The sequence below is a fragment of the Heloderma suspectum genome, chromosome 10 (genome assembly GCF_057233095.1).
Source record: "Heloderma suspectum isolate Gila_16-S chromosome 10, 16-S_ref, whole genome shotgun sequence".
Taxonomy (NCBI): Eukaryota; Metazoa; Chordata; class Lepidosauria; order Squamata; family Helodermatidae; genus Heloderma; species Heloderma suspectum.
The window spans coordinates 35,222,878-35,242,557 of record NC_139467.1 but is presented as its reverse complement, the minus strand read 5'-3'; the positions used below and the strand labels follow the sequence as shown (position 1 = coordinate 35,242,557).

Genomic DNA, 19,680 nt, shown 5'->3' with positions numbered 1-19,680 from the left:
TCACCCTCAAACCAATAATGTCCTTTAACTTTGTCCTGTATAAGCACAGGGCCAGCGCCAAGGGTAGGCATGGTTGGGCACTTGCCAAGGGCTACCATCCCAGTAGGGGCCCTCTGACAAGAGCCCCCTGAACCTGCTGCTCTTCTTCATCACTGCAACCTGTTTGTTCACCTGCCTCTCGCTCTGTCCTGGACAGCGGAGGTGGTGAGAAGGAGGAGCACGAGATGCCTCAGCCAGCTTTGTCACTGGCTCTCTGCCTCCCCAGCAAGCAAGTGGTAGCAGTGACAAGAAAAAGGAGAAGGAGGAGCGATAGCAGCTGGTGACGATGGAGGTGGGAAGGTAGATCCACTGAGGGAGGGGGCCCATGTAGGGGGCCTTGCTCAAGGGCCCTCCAAAACCCGGAGTCGGCGCTGTATAATTTGCCAGCTGCCATTCATTCATAGGAGGGGAAAAGAAAGTGCTTGCCATCACCCTGATAATCAGTGGCCTTTGTCAACAGCAATCTCACAGATGGGATGCAGAGCGCATTGGGTTCTCTGCAACATACAAACCCTCCCTCCAAACACACTCCACCCATGATAACAACAGGCTTTTTTGCTAATGCCATGGTGTAGGAGGTGGTTGGCAGCAGTCACACCAAAGTGGCTCCTCACGTAGGCGCCTCTCTTTGCCTCCCTCCCCTTTAATGGGAACTGTACAGAATGTCAGACAGGAGAGGCTCCCTCGTGGGAAGCCAGGTGGCAGCAAGGCCTGGGCAGTGGGGTGGATCCAGCAGGGCTCCTCTTATGTTCATATTTAACCTCTCTCATTAGATTGGTGCCTGATTGTTTATGCCTGTCAACTGTTATATTTGCTGTATCAAGCGAATGTGATATGGATTCCCGACCTTTGGCTCTTTTCTCTTCCAGACATGATGCACATTCTTACAATGCATGCCAGAAACCATCCCGTGCTATAAATAGGGAAGGGTGAGAATTTCGTTTCCGTTCGGCTTTGATAAGAATTTGCCAGAGTTCTCCGTATTCAAGACAAAAAGGACTTGAGATTTAAAAAATCAGAATGTGGAAGAAACTGATACTAAGAGATTTGGCTGTCCTTGTAGAAAGTGTTAAGTGCTTCACTCTTCAAAGTCAGGGGTTGCATCCGGTGTATTCAGTCATGTTTGTGTGGAATTAAAGTTGCCACCTTTTTTTCTTAATGGGCATCTTTAATGGGCATCTTTAAGAGCTAATGGACATCTTTAATGGGCATCTTTAATCTCCTACTTCTTCACACAGCACAGAGTTAAACTATGGAATTCGCTACCTGAAGTTGTAGTGATGGCCACCAACTTGGATGGCTTTAAAAGGAGGTTAGACGAATTCCTAGAGGAGAAGGCTATCAGTGGCTACTAGTCCTGATGGCTATGTGCTACCTCCAGTACCAGAGGCAGTGAACCTATGTACACAAGTTGCTGGGGAACATGGGCGGGACGGTGCTGCTGCACTCATGTCCTGTTTGTGGGTTTCCTGTGGACAGCTGGTTGGAACAGAATGCTGGACTAGATGGTCCCTTGGTCTGATCCAGCAGGGATCTTCCTATGTTCTTATGCTGGGAATATGTACTTATTGAATTTGGCTGGGGTGGATGGGTGAGAATTTAATTTCTGATAATAATTTACCATAATTCGCAAAGTGCTTCCTATTTGAGAGAGAAAGAACTTGAGATATTAAAAAATTCAAATGCAGGAGAAAGCAAAAATGACAGATTTGTCCATTCCTAGTTATAACTCTCCTTCGTGAAGGTGAAAACACTATTAGGACACTCAGTCATGTGTAGTTTTCTTTCTTTTATTTAACAAAATGCAGTTACGGTACCTGACCCTTTCCTGTCGGGTGTTTTCCCACCCCGCCCCCACTCAACATCATCCCGGTAGATGCTTTTCTATCTGTGAGTATCATATCAGATTGCAACTTCTGTGGCTGCACCTTGCAAAATAAGAAAAAACAGAATCATTATTCCCAACTCAGCATCAAGTGTAGACTGGCCCTTGGACTTAAAGAAGGCTTAAAAATGTGCTATCTTTTATTACAAAAATGTTGTTGAAATATGGAAATTGTGTTTTTACTTTCAGTGAACTCTTAATCAGGCATTCATTATCTTTAATTGGCTCTACTGGTTTGGGTGGATGTTCCTTGGGCGTGGAGCTTTTAAGCTTCCTGTGCCCAACCTCCAAAGCACAGACAGACATTTCTCATCCACTCTTCCTTGCATCATGCAAGCATCACGTGTCATTTTCCTGTAGGTTTTCTTCTGCTCTAATTTAATTGCTACAATGAATAGAGAGTTGGGAAATTAAAGTCTAATGAGCACTTCCATTTTGTACTCCTCTGTGGAATCTGTCCATGGCTTATGAGAAAACAGCCCTGTTTACTGGCATTGTCAGAGGGAAAGCTGTCTGGATGCCAAGTTCAAGTGTGTTGCCACTGAGGACAAATCCAAAGTGCACTGCACTTCAGGGAGAAAGTGACCTCTGTTGCAAAGAGACATGTCAGCTAGCTCAGTAACACAGTGGAACCAAATGGGTAAAAACTTCCCTCAAGGTTTTTTTTTTACACTACTTCTTTGGTAATTTCACAATCCCTGGAAAACATTTAGGCTGTATCTAAAACCACATGTATTTATTAAATTTATATCCCACCATGTCTTGGGACCACTTATGCAGCAGACTGAAGTGGTAAAGCAGACTGTACCACCAGCCTGCAGGTGGGGGATGCAACCCTCCTTGCAAGTAGAAGACTAGTACATGAGGGTGAAAAGTTCAGCCCAGCTTTCCCCCACCTGGTCCCCTCCAGCCCCAGCCAGCATGGTCAATGGTCTGGAATGCAGGGAGTTGTAGTCCAAAAATCTGGAGGACACCAGATTGGGGAAGGCTGTTCTAGCCCAATTCTCTCCTTGCTGTGCTACATTTCTACTTGCAGAGACTTCTCAACATAGAGGAAAACCTAACAGTGTGAGCCTTCACCTTCAGTCCACTCTGCCATCTTAGGACCCTGCCACATAATTATGTCACGTGTGCAGATCCAGTTGCAATCTTACTTGCATTATTGCTACTACCTTCTTTAAGAACCATTGGGTGGAAAGCCGGGGTACTAATTTAACAACAATGACAACAACAAAGGAGGTATTCTGGGGGACAAACTCAATGTCATGTTAAGCATGTGACTGACCCCTGTGTACTTGTTTTTTGTTTACTAAATAGCAACCATGGGATGGGGGCGGGATCTAAAGCAGGACCACAGCATGGTAGAGGGAGGGTGGACAGGTGCTAACTGTGGATGGGCAAGAGTCCTCAGGGCTCTTTATCTTTAAACAGGACAGGACGGCCCTTCAAACAGAGGACGCCTTAGAGAATGGCCCTCTGGCAACCCTTTCAATCGAGGACTGTCCACTGTAAAAGAGAACACATGACCACCCTAGTGGGGGAAAGAGGGGATTTATCACTTCTCCCACCACACTGGTGTTCTGGATTGCCCCCCAAACACACACACACCATGGCTGGTATTTGCCCTGGGAGGAAAGCTGCCATTCACGCTTGGTGAATGTGTATATTTGTGTATGTTTTATTAACAAATACACATGTTGAGCAAGGGGGAAAGAAAGAGCAAGTTCGTGGAAAGGCAGCATTAGTTTTTGAAGCAACATCAGTTCCCCCAAAGCAACAGTGTATGCTTGCTAGTCCTCAAGGCTGCCACCCACATTCCAAACTGCAAAATGGAAATCTTGGCAGGTAAGAGTGAATGACCTGAATTCCTTGCGCAAGGAGTATCAGCTACTGACTATCAGTGCCCATTAGCCAGAACCTGGAAGCTATACCACGGAGTAAGAAGAGAGGTTGGTCCATCTCTTCACTTGACCACACAATGGCATCACCATAACAGTATTTTCCTCCTATGCTGAAATATCAGTGGATTCAATTGCAGACAATACCAACCACCAGTCACCATTGAGAAGCAGAGTCCCCTTACTTCTTATACTGTACATCATATACTGTGCCTGGCAAGGTCTCCTCCTTGCTTTTCCACGTGAAGATATTTTCAAAGTTTGTGGACAAAAATGTTGCTTGTTGAATGAGTGGTGATCTCTCTGCCAGCGAAATCCCTGCAGGACAGAATGAGCTGTTATTAGAGGCTAACTACAGCAGAAATTGCAAGCTCAACACCTTGGTTGTACTAAACTCATAGCTTTCTGGATTTACTGTCTGAACCCCATGGCCCACAGAGATTGCAACCAGGCAACATGGGAGGGAGGAAGCATTTGGAGCCAAGGTCTTTTACAATATTCCACTAAGGATTATTCTCTGAATGAAAGCAAACAGTAAAAGTATCTGCTCAGGTTTTCTTGCTGTTGCTTTCCATTTTCTCATAGGAGAAGGATCTTCCGTTTTTTTGGATTTTCAAGGCTTGTCTGATATCGAACTATCGGATATGCTTCAGAGGCCATAGGCAGCCCAGCCCAAATCCGGAACTGGAACAGCTGTTGTCTGTCCTGAGGCAGATGGAAGGTTTTCCTGTGAACTGCCCAGAGAGCTTCGGCTATGGGGCAGTATAGAAATATAATAAGGGTGCAATGCTATGCATGTTTAGAAAGAAAAAAGCCCTACAACTCCCAGCATTCCCTAGCCAGCCATGCAGTGGGGCTTTTTCTCTGTCTAAACATGCATAGGATTGCACCCTAAATGAATGAATGCATGATGAATAAAGGCTCATGCAAGGGCAGAAGGGCAGGCTGCACGGCCCAGTTCTCACAAACAGTCCAGGAAGAGTGAACAAACCCACTGTTTACCTCCAGACCTTTGGGTCCTGCCCGCCCTCCCTCTCCTCCTGGCTATTGCTACTTATTCACCTGCCTTCCCCAAGCTTTTGAGCCTCCACTTGCCTTGCTCTTTCCTTTTGGGTATTGATGCAGCCTGGGCCCAGACAGAGAGGGCAAGCAATGGACTGTGGTGACTGTGGCAGGCAGCATGGCCATGTGTCCTCTTTTACAGAGGACAGCCTTCTATTTGAAGGGCTGCCACGTGACCATCTTCTATTTGAAGGTGTCTTATGTTGGGAGGGTTGTCCTGTCAAATTCTGGCTTAAAGACAGCAGAACCATCAGAACTGTTGGCAGTGGTATAATGGAGCCAGGGCTTACAGAGTCAACGCACCGGGTCTTCGTTATTAGCAAGGATGCTGATGACATCAGCCACTGCTCTCAGGATTTCCTGTTCCCTCTGAACTTAGCTTTAGTCCTCACAATCGGAACATAAGAAGAGCCATACTGGATGAGACCAAGGTCCATCTAGTCCAGCATTCTGTTCCAACCAGCTGCCCACGGGAAACCCACGAGCAGGACATAAGTGCAAAAGCACCCTCCCGCCCACGTTCCCCAGCAACTGGTGTACATAAGCATACTGCCTCTGCTACTGTAGGTAGCACATAGCCATCAGGACTAGTAGCCATTGGTAGCCTTTTCCTTCAGGAATTTGTCCAGTCCCCCTTTAAAGCCATCCAAATCGGTGGCCATCACTACGTCTTGCAGCGAATTCCATAGTTTAACTAGGTTCCTTGTTGAAAATGCAAAGGACTTTGCGGTGGCTTGGTCCTGGACCGGCAATGAAGACCCATGAGCGTTACAATAGACCCGCTCTTCATGGAGATGAAAACTGGTAGAACTGAGTGGTTGATTTGGGTCAACACAGCTGCCTGGATTTCTGGACTCTCCTTGGGAGCGTGGCACTGGGGACTGTTATGAGGAGGGCCTGCACTTCAACATTTACTGCTACACCACTGACTGGTGCCCATCCACAGGTAGCACCCGCCCAGGGAAGGGAAACTGAGGGCATCTTGCCCAAAGGCACCCCCAAATCTGAAGGTGAGTATGGCTCACTTGACTGAATGCTTTTCCATGCAAAATCATTCCCTTCACATAGAAAACAAAGTATGTGCTCCCTGCTTCCCTGAGCTGTACAGCTTCTTCCTAACTTTCTCCCTGACATTCCGGTTTTACAGTAAATGGGCAGAAAAGATGTTTATTTGTAGGGATGTTGGAGAAATCCACAGTGGAACCAAATGAATTCGGATTTTCATGAATCCGACCTGTGGATTCCACAGAGGACCGGCTTTTCCCCCGTCAGGTGAATTCTGCAGACTCGTGGGCTGTTTTTCTAACTTTCCCAAATTTTGCTGAAATTTTGTCGTAGAAAAATATGCAAAATAAAAAACCTGGGGGAAAAAATGTGCATTTCCCCCATAGGCTAAAACGTGACAATGCTCATTTTGGGGGAATATGCACATTTCTGCACGTGCGAATTTGCACAAATGTGAATTTGCACAAATTCAGAAACAAAAAACAATCCGATTCCATCGATGGGTGGAGGACAGAAGAAAAGGCAGCTGACAATCCATGAAACACAGACGGAATAGATTTTACACCACCTGTACATCCCTATGTATTTGTTACCTTTCTGTCCTGCCTTTCTTGCAAGGCAGCATACCCGCACAACAACCCTAAGTATTTAGGGTTGACACCCCTTTCTGGCCCTCTTGCTTCAATGCCTTGAAGCCTGAAATACACAAATTTAGCTGCTGAAGCTTTTCTTAGAGTGGTGATAAGTAATTCTATTTATTGATTGATTTATTAGCCGTCCATCTGGCCAGCTACCCAGCCACTCTAGGCAGCATACAATACAAATAACAACACAAAATACCACAAATTTACATAATCAACTGAATAAAACAACATTGCTCTAATGGGGGAAAACATCATCTGCTGGATCTCTGTGTGCCAAAACTGCTGCCGAAGGCACAATAGCAGGGCCCGGAAGAAAGAAGGTGGCAACTCTGTGTTATGTCATAGATAAATGTGCTTTCTATTTTAAGAAATCTTGGCCTTCAGCACGGACTTTGTCCTGGGAGTGCCGAGGAAAAAACGAACAGTGCCAGACCATGATGCCCTCGTGACAGATGTGTGTGTTTTCTTGATAACTGGGCAAACCATGAGGATCTCAGGCTTTAGGGGAAAGGCTGAAGGTTCCCTCTGTGTCCCTCAGTGACACCACTAGAGCCAGACTACAAGGCACAGGTCTGGGGCTCCGAGGTATGGGAGGGGCTCCGAACCACCCCCTGACAGGCAGCGTCTCCTTTCCTCTTCCTTCTGCCACTGTGCTGCCAAAGGAAAGTGCAGCAGTGGTGGTGCCTGGCCGGTTGAGGCTGCGCCATTTTAAATGAAAGTATTTTTTGTTTGCTAATTTGGACTAGCAGTGACCAGAACCAGTCATAAGCTGACTTTGGGGACAGGCAGCCAATGAGGTCACCAGAGTGGCAGGAAGGCCACCCCTTCGCTGCTCTGGTTCCCTCATTGGCCGCCCACAAAGGCAGCATCTGATTGGTTTGGCTCAGTGCTACTCAAAATTTGCAAATAAACATATATTTCAGTTTGTTAGTTTTCAAAGTGGCACAAGACATAAGAACCTAAGAAGAGCCCTGCTGGATCAGACCAAGGTGGTAAAACTGCTCTGGGTTTCAGTCAGATCTCTAAAGCAGCTATCCAAGAACATAAGAAGAGCCCTGCTGGATTAGACCAAGGCTCCATCTAGCCCAGCATTCTGTTCACACAGTGGCCAACCAGCTGTTGAGCGGGAACTCAGAAGCAGGACACAAGTGCAAAAGCACCCTCCCACCCATGTTCCCCAGTGACTGGTGTTCATAGGCATGCTGCCTCTGGTCCTGGAGGTAGCACATAGCCATCAGGACTAGTAGCCCTTGATAGCCTCTTCCTCCAGGAATTTGTCCAGCCCCCTTTTAAAGCCATCCAAACTGGTGGCCATCACAACACCTTGTGGTAGTGAATTCCACAGTTTAACAATGCGCTGTGTGAAGAAGCCCTTCCTTTTATCTGTCTGGAATCTCCCACCAACCAGCGTCACAGGATGACCCCCAGGCGCTTCATTGCTTGTGCTTCAATAGACTTAAGATGGCTACCTTCCGGGAATGGAAGGCGTTTCATTGAAAACGGCGCATCGCGGGGCTGTGGCCTCCGCCGGCCGCCCACCACAGCGCTGGCCTTTGGCGGCACAGCAGCAGAAGGAGGAGCCACAGCCACTGCTTCTGTTGCCAGGTAAACGCAGGCAAGTCTGTCAGGGCAGCAGGGAGAAGCTGGCCGGGGGAAGCCTGCCGGAATTGCCCAGGGGGGTTCCCCTCATACCTGGCAGCACTTCTGCTTTAACCTGCTGACTACCCCCAGTTCTCTACTGCTCATTTTCTGCTGTTGCCAAGGCACCAACCAACAAATCCAGGGCTGCATTGGTTAACAGGCTTATCACCATTTTGAGGATTGCAGAAATGAATACACAAGGCCGGGTTTTTCCCACCATCTGGAATGGAATGCAGCTGGCGGAGATAATCCAAGGCAGTGGCTGTGTACTACCTGCGTTCCCTCAGAAGTGCGGCAACTGAACAGACTGGTCCTTCCTGTGTCAGCAAGGGGAGAAGGCCTACCTCAGAGACGGCAGCATCCCACACTGGCGTCAACCCTTGAAAAACAGGGTTACTGCTGGTGTGGGGAGGAGATGCAGAGTGGGGTCCTCCTGCACGGTCTGGGGCCAGTGGCGCACCTGTAGGCCAAAAGTCCGGGGCTGACTTGGCAGCAAGAGCAAGAGAGGAACCCAACACAACAGGGCTGGCTTACCACATTTTGAAGTGAAGACATGGTCACAGGAGCCCCACCTTTCACTGGAGGCGTTCAAGACGAGGCTGGACAGCCGTCTGTCAGGGATGCTCTGACTTGGATTCCTGCATTGAGCAGGGGGTTGGACTCGATGGCCTTGTAGGCCCCTTCCAACCCTACCATTCTATGATTCTATGATTCTGTGATTCAGACCATTAAGCTCAGAGCCTAACTTAACCTCAGTGCAGTGGAGGCTGGTGGCTCTGACGCCAGTGGGATGGTGAATCTGCTCCAGGTTTTGGTCAGAATCAGTCAGAACTCTAAAGGAGCTATCCAAGGTGTACAGCAGATTCACTGCCCCCCTGACATCGGAAGCATGAGCCTCCACTGCCTCAGTGCACTGGGGTTCTCACTTTTGCCTCATGGCAGAGGAAGGGGTGAGTGGGACTGCTACAGCGCCTGTGCTGCTGAGATAACGTGCACACCTTATCCAGCTACTATATTTTTCTGAAGGATCCTCAAAGGTGAATTAAACACTATGCCCATGATGTTCCCTTGACCTCACAGGTCAACATAGGAGAGTTCCTTTGAAATTTCTAATCTAACACTGCAGTCCAATGTAATCAGAGCACAGGACTGTGGTGGTGGTTTTATTATGGCATTTTATACACATTTATTTTTAGAGCCGTGTTTATGTATTCACTAACAAAGTTTGGTGGCTCAGCCTTCCCCCACCTGGTGCCTTCCAAATGTTTTGGACTACAATTCCCAGCATTCCTGAGCATTGGGAGTTGAAGTCCAAAACAACTGAAGGGCAACAGATTGGCTTATACAGTTATGGCCCTGGGCTTGCCTTTCCCTCTTTCCTGGGAGGGTGTGTGCCCAGCCCACATGGTACGGCCCATACTGCCTTGTCTCCTCTATTTCTTGGTCATGGTGAGCACCTCCTAAAGGTCAGGAGGATGTACTGTGCCCCAAAACTCAGCATGACCAAGGGATGAAAGCTGAGAATGGGCATCTTATATAAGAATATGGTAGTGTAAGGCTTATTACTAGAGATCTACCAGACCGATTTGCTCATTTTTTAAAAACTGAAACTTGAGCAGTGTAGACGTGCAGAACATTTTGAAACTTTGAAAAAGTTCAGAGCTCGAACTTTGGACAGCTTGGGAAGGGAGAAATGAGAGGGATGAGGCAAAGGGGGGATTAATGCATATGTCCTGCATTGTACATATAATGTAGCATGTGACACAGTGTATGTATGCATGTGTAATACTGCTTACTCCTGTGAGATCTTAGAGTGCTGGGCCAATGAAAGGACAGGCACAGAATGCTGGGAAAGGGGCTCAAGAGAAGTCAGTTGGTGATAGTTAGGGCTCCTTCACACGGAGCTTTTTATCCTGCTATTGAGATTGCTCACTCACGGACATTTGCAGGTCGTTTTCATGATGTTGTTAACCTCCAGGGCACATCCAGAGGTATTTTCTGGTTATTCTGTCTGAAATAGATCCAGAACTAATGAACCATTTTTTAAACTTGGAATGTAACATGATTAAAACAGCCACTAGATGATGCTGTTTCAGTGAGTTCTATGGAACCTTGAAAATTAAAAGCTTCCCCTCTCAGCAATCATGTGGTCGCTGCCTGGGGGGAGTCTGCGATAAACGTGGAAGGCCTCCAGAATGGGAGGACTGTGTGGGTTTTCTTTAGTGTAAAGGCAGCCTTAGAGGAGGAGGAGGAGAAAGAGCTGAAAGGGCTGAAGAAAAGTCAGTTGGTGCCAGTTAGAGGAGCAGGAAGGGAAGCTGAGGAGAAAGAGCTGAAAGGGCACCAGAGGGAGAAGAGAGAGAACGATCTTACATCACGTGTTTTTGTCCTCAAACTTCAAGAAATGGTGAAGTTGTTCCAATCGCAAGGGAAATGGGCAAAGGTGCTTTTATCACATCATTCTCAGACTACTAGCCCCCGTGGTGACATGGGATTTGCACTAGTCTGTTATCAAATTGCCTGTCATGATGATGAGTAAGGTGTGTGCTGAGAGAGTGCAAAGATTCCTGGGGTGGGTGTAACCTCCCTGCAAGGATCTCTGTCCGTGAAGAGTGCCCAATGTCAGGTGGAGGACAAGCTTTCTCCTCATTACAATATTGTCCTCAACAAGTGCAGAAGAGAATGGTGTAAGAAGAGCCCTGCTGGAGAAGGCGGGAGACACGTAGACCAGCAAGCATCCCACTCCCAATAAGGCCAGCTAGATACTTCAGAGAAGCTCCCTCAAAGAAGATTGTCATGCTGGCTGGAGATGATGGGGTTGTGTAGTCCAACACATCAGGAAGACTCCAGGTTGGAGAAGGCTGCACTAGGGCATAAGTCTTCCCTTGCTATTCCTCCCCGTTGTCCCACACAAACTGGTATTCAATGGCACGTTGCCTCTGAATACAGATGCTGTGGTCAGTGTGATGGGTGGGATAAAGGCTTGGATGGAATTTGGGAGAGGGGAGCAGAGCAATTAAAGTGGAAATAAACTGGGGGAGAGATTCTCACATGAATCTTCCTCATTCAGATTTGCTTCCCCCCAAATGTCAATTTTATACCCTTCCAGTGTAATTGTTTTTAACCGGCAACATTCTCAGAAGGATGCTGTCAGATTTTGGTTGTAATCTCCTGCTCACTTACCAGGGAGTAAGCTCCACTGAACTCCATGGGGCTTACCTCTGAGTAGCTATGTATAGGATCGCACTGTCAGGGATTTTAGGGGGGGGAAGTATTGAATTTGACAAGGTGATGCGATATTAAGTAAATATTGTTTACTTAAATTGCTTTTAGCTGTTTACATTGTTATAATTTTTCTGTGTTAAAAACATTCGACTGTTTTTATTATGTGCTTTTCTAATGCTGGTGTATTTTTATAAATTGTTGTAAACCGCCCAGTGAGTTTCAGCTATGGGACAACACAGAAATGAAATAAATAATAATAACAACAATAACGTTTGTGGCATAACATTGATCAAGAGTGAAGAATTATATTTTAAAAGTATCTTTAAAGCTGAATTTCCAAAGCAAAGCAAAATGTGAAAAGTTGGATTCAAATTCTTAAATGTTGCAGAATGTTAAATTTGCTCAAGGTTTTGTTTCCACTTAAATAAAACACCATGCCTAGGCAAGTTGTTAATCACAACCCAAGGTAGATCCATATAATTTGCTAGCACTAAGAGATGAAACAGTGAGGTTGGCACCTATTTTGCAGAGACATACCTTCCCCTAAAGCAAAACACAACAACAACATCTGGAACCTGAATGCAAATCATGATGTCAGGGCAATGGCATCTTGATATTAGCTGTAGTCTGTACAGGAAATTTCAGCACATAATGTTAAAAAATAGGCCAGTTTAGCTGCACTCCATTCTATGGACACTTCTGGAATCTATTTTACTCAATAAATATGTCATTTGTCATTCATAAGTAAGCAAATGTTACTCAATCATTGCATGAAGTGCTCTCTTGTGGTTTGGCTTACCTTGTAGGTATATTGTAAGGAAGATTTATAAGCATTTCCCATGTGTTACATTTTGTACATCGAAAAGGTGACACATCCCTCGCCTAATAATCTGTTTCTACCATGACAGCCAAGCAGAATGTGGCCACGTGGGTATCATGAATAATTGGATATTATCTGTGATATCATTGGCAGTGAGTGACACAACTCCCACTTGAAGTGGACAAGGTGCTTTCATCTGTAAGGCCGACCACCTGCTTACTTGATCCTTGCCCATCTTGGCTCATTATGGGCTGCAGAGAGAGGTTGGGTGAGGGGATCAGGGTCATGGTGAATGTCTCCCTTGAGGAGGGAGTGATGCCGTCAGCCCTCAAGGAGGCAGTGATAAGACCACTCCTAAAGAAGCCCTCCTTGGATCCCCAAATGTTGAACAACTTTCACCCAGTCTCGAATCTGCCATTTTTGGGCAAGGTGATTGAGCAGGTGGTGGCGATGCAGTTGAAGGCACACTTGGAAGAAGCCAATTATCTAGATCCATTTCAATTGGGTTTCAGGCCTGGGCATGGGACAGAAACGGCTTTGGTCACCTTGGTGGATGATATGAAGAGGGCTTTGGATAGGGGCAAATGCTCCTTCCTTGTTCTCCTCGACCTCTCAGCGGCTTTTAATACCATTGACCACGGTATCCTCCTGGACCGCCTGGAGAGGATGGGTATTGGAGACATCATGTTACGGTGGTTCTGTCCTTCCTCTCCGGCAGGTACCAGAGGGTAGCACTGGGAGAGGAGGTGTCGGACCCATGGCCACTCACGTGTGGGGTGCCACAGGGTTCCATCCTCTCCCCGATGCTATTTAACATCTATGTGAAGCCGCTGGGGGCTATCATCAGGAGGTTTGGGGTGTGGTGTCATCAATATGTGGATGACACGCAGCTCTACCTCTCGTTCAAATCTTCACCAGGATTGGCCATGGAATCCCTGTCTAAATGTCTGGAGACGGTGAGTGGCTGGATGGGGAGGAATAAGCTGAAGCTGAACCCTGACAAGACCAAGGTACTTCTGGTGGGAGACAAGAGTAGGTTGGGGGATGTTGACCTGGTGTTGAATTGGGTACGGCTACCTTTGAAAGACCAGGTCTGCAGCCTGGGGGTCATTTTAGACTCCCAGCTGTCCATGGATGCTCAGGTGTCAGCCGTGAGCTGGACAGCGTTGTACCAACTCCATCTGATACAGCAGCTGCGCACCTACCTTCCCGACCATCTGCTCCCATTGGTAGTACATGCCCTGGTCTCCTCTCATCTAGACAACTGTAATGCACTCTACGTGAGGTTACCCTTGAAGGCGGTTTGGAAGCTGCAGCTGGTGCAGAATGTGGCAGCTCGCCTGATTAAAGGCAGCCACCAGCGTGATCACATCACTCCGGTGCTGAAGGAGTTGCACTGGTTACCAGTTGTTTTCCGGGCCAAATTCAAGGTGTTGGTTTTGAAACCCTATGTGGTTCCGGCCCAGCCTATCTCAGGGAGCGCTTCCAGCAACACCAGACAGGCCGCTTAACAACATCAGCCTTGGATGGTCTTCTCTCTGTCCCATCAGCCAGGACAGTTAGGCTGGTGAGGACGAGGGAGAGGGCCTTCTCTGTGGTGTCCCCTACTCTGTGGAACTCCCTCCCTAGGGAACTCCGCCATGCCCCCTCTTTAATGAGCTTCTGCCACGCATTGAAAACTTGGTTATTCAGGCAGGCATTTGGGGTGGGTTAGAGTATTTTTAAATAATGTTTTAATGTATAATTTTACCGTTTTAAATTGTACCATTGTACATCGCCCAGAGTGGCCAGATGACTGGCCAGATGGGCGATTAAGAAATTAAATAAATAAATAAATCATTAAAACTTCCACACATGTGCCGTTTTGTGCATTTTAATGTTTATACTTTTGCATCATGCACACTCACCTGCCCCCGTGGCTGCAAATTCCTCAGAAAAGGTTAGAAACAAGGAAGGCTACTCAACACTAGTCCCGCTTGTTTCGAAAGCTTCGCTTTAAAGTTGTGAATGCATCTCTGTCTCTTTGCTTTCTGTTATTGCATTTTATTTTAAAATAGCAGCTGCATTGTAGGGTGGCCATGTGTCCTACTTTACAGAGGACTGTCCTCTGTTGGAAGACCTGTCAAGCAGACCGCCCTCTATTTGAAGGCGCCTCCATTTGAAGGGCTGTCCAGTCCAAGTCTGCTTTAAAGATAAAGAGCCCTAAGAAAGGAGACCAGGAGGCACCTTAGCGTTGCCCATCCCCTGTTAGCACCTGGGGAGCGGCCGGAGCAGGAGGCCAACAGCTCACCAGGTCACAGTCTCCCCCGCTAGGGTTAGGCGTGTTTTATTGCTGCTTAAATGATAGTAATTACTTCTAAATTTGCATCTACAGCTAGAAATTAGCATCCCGACACTTGTGTCCTCTTTTGTCCTCTTCTTAGACAATGCCACCTTAGCTGCATTGCAGGGAGTATCTGGATTGGGTCCTTGGAGCAGGAGGGAGGGAGTTAACCCTTTCCCCTGCCCCATTTCTCCCAGTTAAATTGCCCCATAATGTGGCCTTCCCCCGAAGCAGGTATTTGACAAAGAAAAAGACATGGGAAGTCCCAGTCCCAGAACTCCCATGTCTTGTCTGGTCTGGCCCTTACACGTTCACATTCAATTCTATTTTTTACATTTCCTTAGTGTCTGTGAATTCCCCTGTTATAACAATGCCTGCAGTGGAGCACCCATCTGGACTTCCTTTTTTTCTTTCTAAGATGGCAACTCCCTTGCGTTGCCCCTGCCCTCAGTCGTGTTGAACTCTCACACTTTGCAAATGTGTACATTTAGACTGCCAGATCCTAATGGAAAGAGCCCTGTTCCCTTTCATTCGTTCATTCTTTCAATCCATTGCATTACATGGAGATGGTACATGGGCTAACTGGCCCCATTTCCTAGAGGCAATCTCTATTTTCTGGCAAGTGCCCCTGACAAAACATTGCTTCCTACTTTGTCTCCATTTTGTCATTTTAGGGAGACGCTTGGTAGAGTGGCCACTTATGAATTGCCAAAAAAGAGGAGATGCATCACCAAAAAGAAGACAAAACAGGACACTGATTTGCATATACATTTTCATATGCCAATTTATATGTATAGAAGCAAATTTAGAAATAATTATTGTAATTTAAATAGAAGTACAGTCCATCTCACCATGGTGCAGATGGCTCTGGCCAGGTCACCTATGTGTCGCCTGCCTGTTCGGCTGGTGGACACTGGTTCTTCTGGTTCTTTAGCTTTCAAGCAGACTTGGACAGGACGACCCTTCAAATAGAGGCTGCCTGCAAAAGAGGATGGTCTTCTGGCAGCCCTTCAAATAGAGGACTGTCCTCTGTAAAAGAGGACACGTGGTGGCCACCCTAGATGTTGAGTATGCCTTTTAAAAAAAATGTTAGCATTCACACATGCACACCAGGTTTAAGCCGCCTCTGAGGAGCAAAACCTGCCCACTCCTCCATTGCTTTTAAACTGTTTTCGCCCAGTTCTGCTCTGATACCAGAAGTGATCTGGCCACCAGGAATCCCTTGAAATTATGGAGAGGGTCATGTATCCGGGTGGTGGTGGTGGTGGTGGTGTACTATGGCTTAGTTATTGGTTCGAACCTTGGCAGCTCCTGTAGAACTGGGAGCAGCAACAGCGGATGGAGCTCTGCTCAGTTGCCACGTCTCTGTGTGTTGAATTATAGAACAGCTGCGTTTGAGGCCTGTTGATTCTGCAGTCATTCTGAGCATCTCTACTCCAGCCTAAAATCCTGCATTTAAACGGGGCTTTCCACTTCTGTTTTAAATGCAGGATCACAACGACTCCTTTTTTCACGTGCTTCCTTTTCGCCCCCCTTCCCCCTCCTTCTCCCCGTGTCTGAGCCTTCCATCATCTTTCATTGATCTCGCTCCTCTTCTTGCCGCTTTAACTCTTTTCACGGAGGAAACTGAAGCGGAACACAACGGGGTAATTTGATCGCTCATTATCTGCGATCTATTCAAAAATGGAACAAAGGGCATTTAGTGCAAGAGGGTCACAGCGTCATGTAAGCAGCCTGCAAACTTCCATGAAGGAGCAATCTCAATTGCAGGATAACAGCTCCGCATGAAGAAAGCCTCTTCCTACCTAAGCAATAGAGTGCAACAAGGTATGGAGGGGGAGCCAATAGGTTTTGCTCCCCTCCCCCACCTGCTACAATTACATAAAGAGTAGATACCCAGGACAGTGTTTATACGTGTTTAACATACATGAAATTGCCTCATACATCTAGTTTGGCCCTAAAACATCCTGCTTCTTCAGAACCCAATGCCATAAAGTCTATTGCAGATTAATTTCATCATTAAATTATGAAATTTATATATAATACACACACACAAGCCACACTTCATCCAAGGAGCTCAAAGTGGTGTACATGGTCAACCCTTCCCCTGCATTTGTATCTTCACAACAACCCTGTGAGGTAGACTAGGTGGAGAGATAGCATCCAGCTCAACTTCACCCAGTGAGCTTCATAGCTGAGTGGGGAACTGGAATCTCCCCAGTTCTAGTCCGACACTCTCTAGCCACTGCACCAGAAATGAATATGGCATACAGCAGGTGGGAAAGAATAACATGCAGCTTCAGTGAGAGAGGTGACCGTGGTATGAAGCTAGGACTGCACATTACAGAGACCCCTCGCAAATGTCGACATTTACGGTAGGGGGTGAGACTTTGTGCTGTTGTTGTTGGAACACTGCTTAGGAAGCCAGCTTGGTGCCCGCTCCCTGTGTTGGCCATGATGGTTGGGGATGATGGGTGTCGTAGTCCAACACAGCCGGTGGGCACCAGGTTGGAGAAGGCTGGCTTAGGAGCTTATTGCACTATGGATAACATGCTGGAGGGGGCCTGCAGCATTGCCGGCTTTTGGACTGCCCCCGTCTCACGCGCCGTGCAGTAGCTTGTTGCGTCAACATCAGCGGAGGAGCGTGACAGAAGAAAGCTGCACTTGCTGATTTGTGCAGACAAGGTGGCTGTTAAAGGCACAGAAGTAGGTTATGTTGTTGGGGCATGCTTTAAAATCATCATCATCATCATCATCATCATCTATTTAGCATGTATTTGAAGTGTTTTAAATATTTAAATTCAAGCATCTAAGGGTGCAGTCCTATCGGGATGCCTGTCAGCTTCTGAACTCAGAGGTTGATGGGTATCCAATGCAGAGTGGGAGAAGCGTGGAGGCGATCTTTGCTTCCACACCCATTCCGCTCTGCATTTTTGCTAGACAGGCTGTTTTCCCGTCTAGCTGGAGCTCTGAGGAGCAGGAAGGAAGGGGGCTGGGGAGGCCGGAGGATTCCTTGTAAGCAGCCTACTCCATACCCTCCCCTCCCTGTCCACAGAACTGCCCCTTTCCCTCCTCTCCAAGGTCGCCTTTGCGAGCTCGGAGAGGCAGCCAGCGCAGTTTTCTCCATGCCAGCTGGGAGGGGGAGGGGGCAGAGAGCTTGGACTCCTGCGTCTGAAGTCAGAGCACTGACTCCAACCGCAGATCCAGGAATCCAAACTATCCTATGCCCACTATCCTATCCCCCCGGCTCCCACCCGATGCAGTCTAGACTAGAGGCCATCAGATCCCTCTCTAAACGGTGTTTAGTTTTTTTGCAAATGAGAAGTGGTATATAAATATTGCAAATAAATAAATAAATAAATAAATAAATAAATAAATATAAAGCCGCCTTCCCCAGTGTGGTGCCCTCTGGATGTGTTAGATTTCAGTGCCATGCATTTAGGGCATTTTCTAGTAATTGAGTAATTTTTACAACAACTGTACGACTGAGTCACTCGTATTATCCCCCTCTTATGAGTGGAAGGTTGAGCCAATGGTTTTCCCAAAGCCACCCTGGGAGATGTGTGGCTGAGGTGAGAGTCACACTGGGGGCTTCCCGATTCAAAGCTGTGGCTTTGTCACTGTCAATTCACACTCTAAGCATGTGATCTGGGAGCGATGAAGCACGGCTTTGAATCAGAAAGTCCCCAGTGTGATACTTTTGATTTATTTCCCATTTCCCATTATTGCATTTTTCTTCAGTTGGATTGGACACTCTCTCACATTTCCTCTCCGAGACCAGTATCGGGGTGGGGGGGGGAGAGAGCAGTTCCTGAAGATGCTGATCTCGGTAGTTCACAGGACGCCTTCGCTACCTGCTTGGTGGTTGAAACAAATGGAGCTATGACAACGTCACGACGCACAAACTCAACACAAATGCAATGTGAACCAGAAGCTACATGGACAGCATGTTCACCGCCTTGATGAACTCTTGCTGTAGCTAAAAGAGCCAGAGTTAATAAAGAGACACCAAAAAGAAAGAAGGGAGAGGAACTGAAGGTTGGTCACTTACCCACTAGGGAGCACAAGACCCAGAAGGCGAAAAAGTCCTTCATTAATAGTGAGGCACGATTAGTCACGAAGCAAGGCTAGCTTCCCCCACTCCTGGCTAAATCCCTTTTGGGGAGGCTCTGAATTCCTGCGCTGATGATCTTGGGCTACTCCCTTTGCCCAGGCTGGAGGATTAACATGGTCTTTCCATCCCCACTAGAGCACATGGAGCAGAACAAACACCCGTGGGCACGAATGCCTGACCACGATCTCTTCCCTGCACAAGCACCACAGGCATACAGAGCCGCATGACGCAGAAGACGCCAAACCCTCCAGTATTCTGAGCAAAGGCCAAGTGTGTTTCCTGATAAGGAACTTCCTGCTGGCATTCCTCAGAACAAGAGCTCGTTTTTCTGGTCCAGCGGCGTCTCTCTTTTTTTTAAGAAGCAGGGCTCCACGCCTCAGCCTGTGTCTACGGAACTTCTGCAATTCTGTTGTGCTGCTCTTGGCAGGTGGTGAAGGCAAAATCCTTCTGAAAAAGTTGCACAGCACAATGGGTGACGGGGATCAGCGTGTAATTTTGAAACAGTATTTTCATTTCATATGTGCTCGATTAAACAACAGAAAAGTCATGCATTTCTCAGCCCAAGGTGAAAGGAGCACAACATTCAAATCGGTAATAATAAATAAAGGTGAGAATCCGTGTCTGAAAGCCACGTCCTGTGAAGCCTTTCATGATCTTAAACAACTTGGAGTGCCTGTAGAGCCCTGCTGGGTCAGACCAAGGGTCCATCTAGTCCAGCATTCTGTTCACACAGTGGCCAACCAGCTGTCGACCAGGAACCCACAAGCAGGACATGAGCTCAACAGCACCTTCCCATCCATGTTCCCCAGCAACTGGTGTACATAGGCTCACTGCCTTTGGTACTGGAGGTACCAAGACTAGCAGCCATTGTTAGCCTTTTCCTCCAGGAATGTGTCTGACCCCCTTTGAAAGCCATCCAAATTGGTGGCCATCACTAAACTGTGTGGAAGTGAATTCCACAGTGTAACTAGATGCTGTGTGAAGAAGTCCTTCCTTTTATCTGTCCTGAATCTCCCACCAATCAGCT

General features: G+C 47.2%; 1 protein-coding gene across 1 annotated transcript in view; it reads right to left on the bottom strand.

Annotated features, from left to right (window-relative positions):
• The window catches only part of IL22RA1 (interleukin 22 receptor subunit alpha 1), a 41,626-nt gene extending 22,535 nt beyond the window's left edge, over positions 1 to 19,091 (bottom strand). Inside the window, exons 1-2 of the mRNA XM_084815913.1 lie at positions 18,591 to 19,091; positions 4,008 to 4,140 (exon numbers count right to left, since the gene is read on the bottom strand). Of these exons, the coding sequence (XP_084672039.1) occupies positions 4,008 to 4,140; positions 18,591 to 18,633 (176 nt within the window). The 5' untranslated portion in view covers positions 18,634 to 19,091. The remainder of the gene's footprint in view (positions 1 to 4,007; positions 4,141 to 18,590) is intronic.
• Between the last annotated feature and the right edge of the window lie 589 nt (positions 19,092 to 19,680).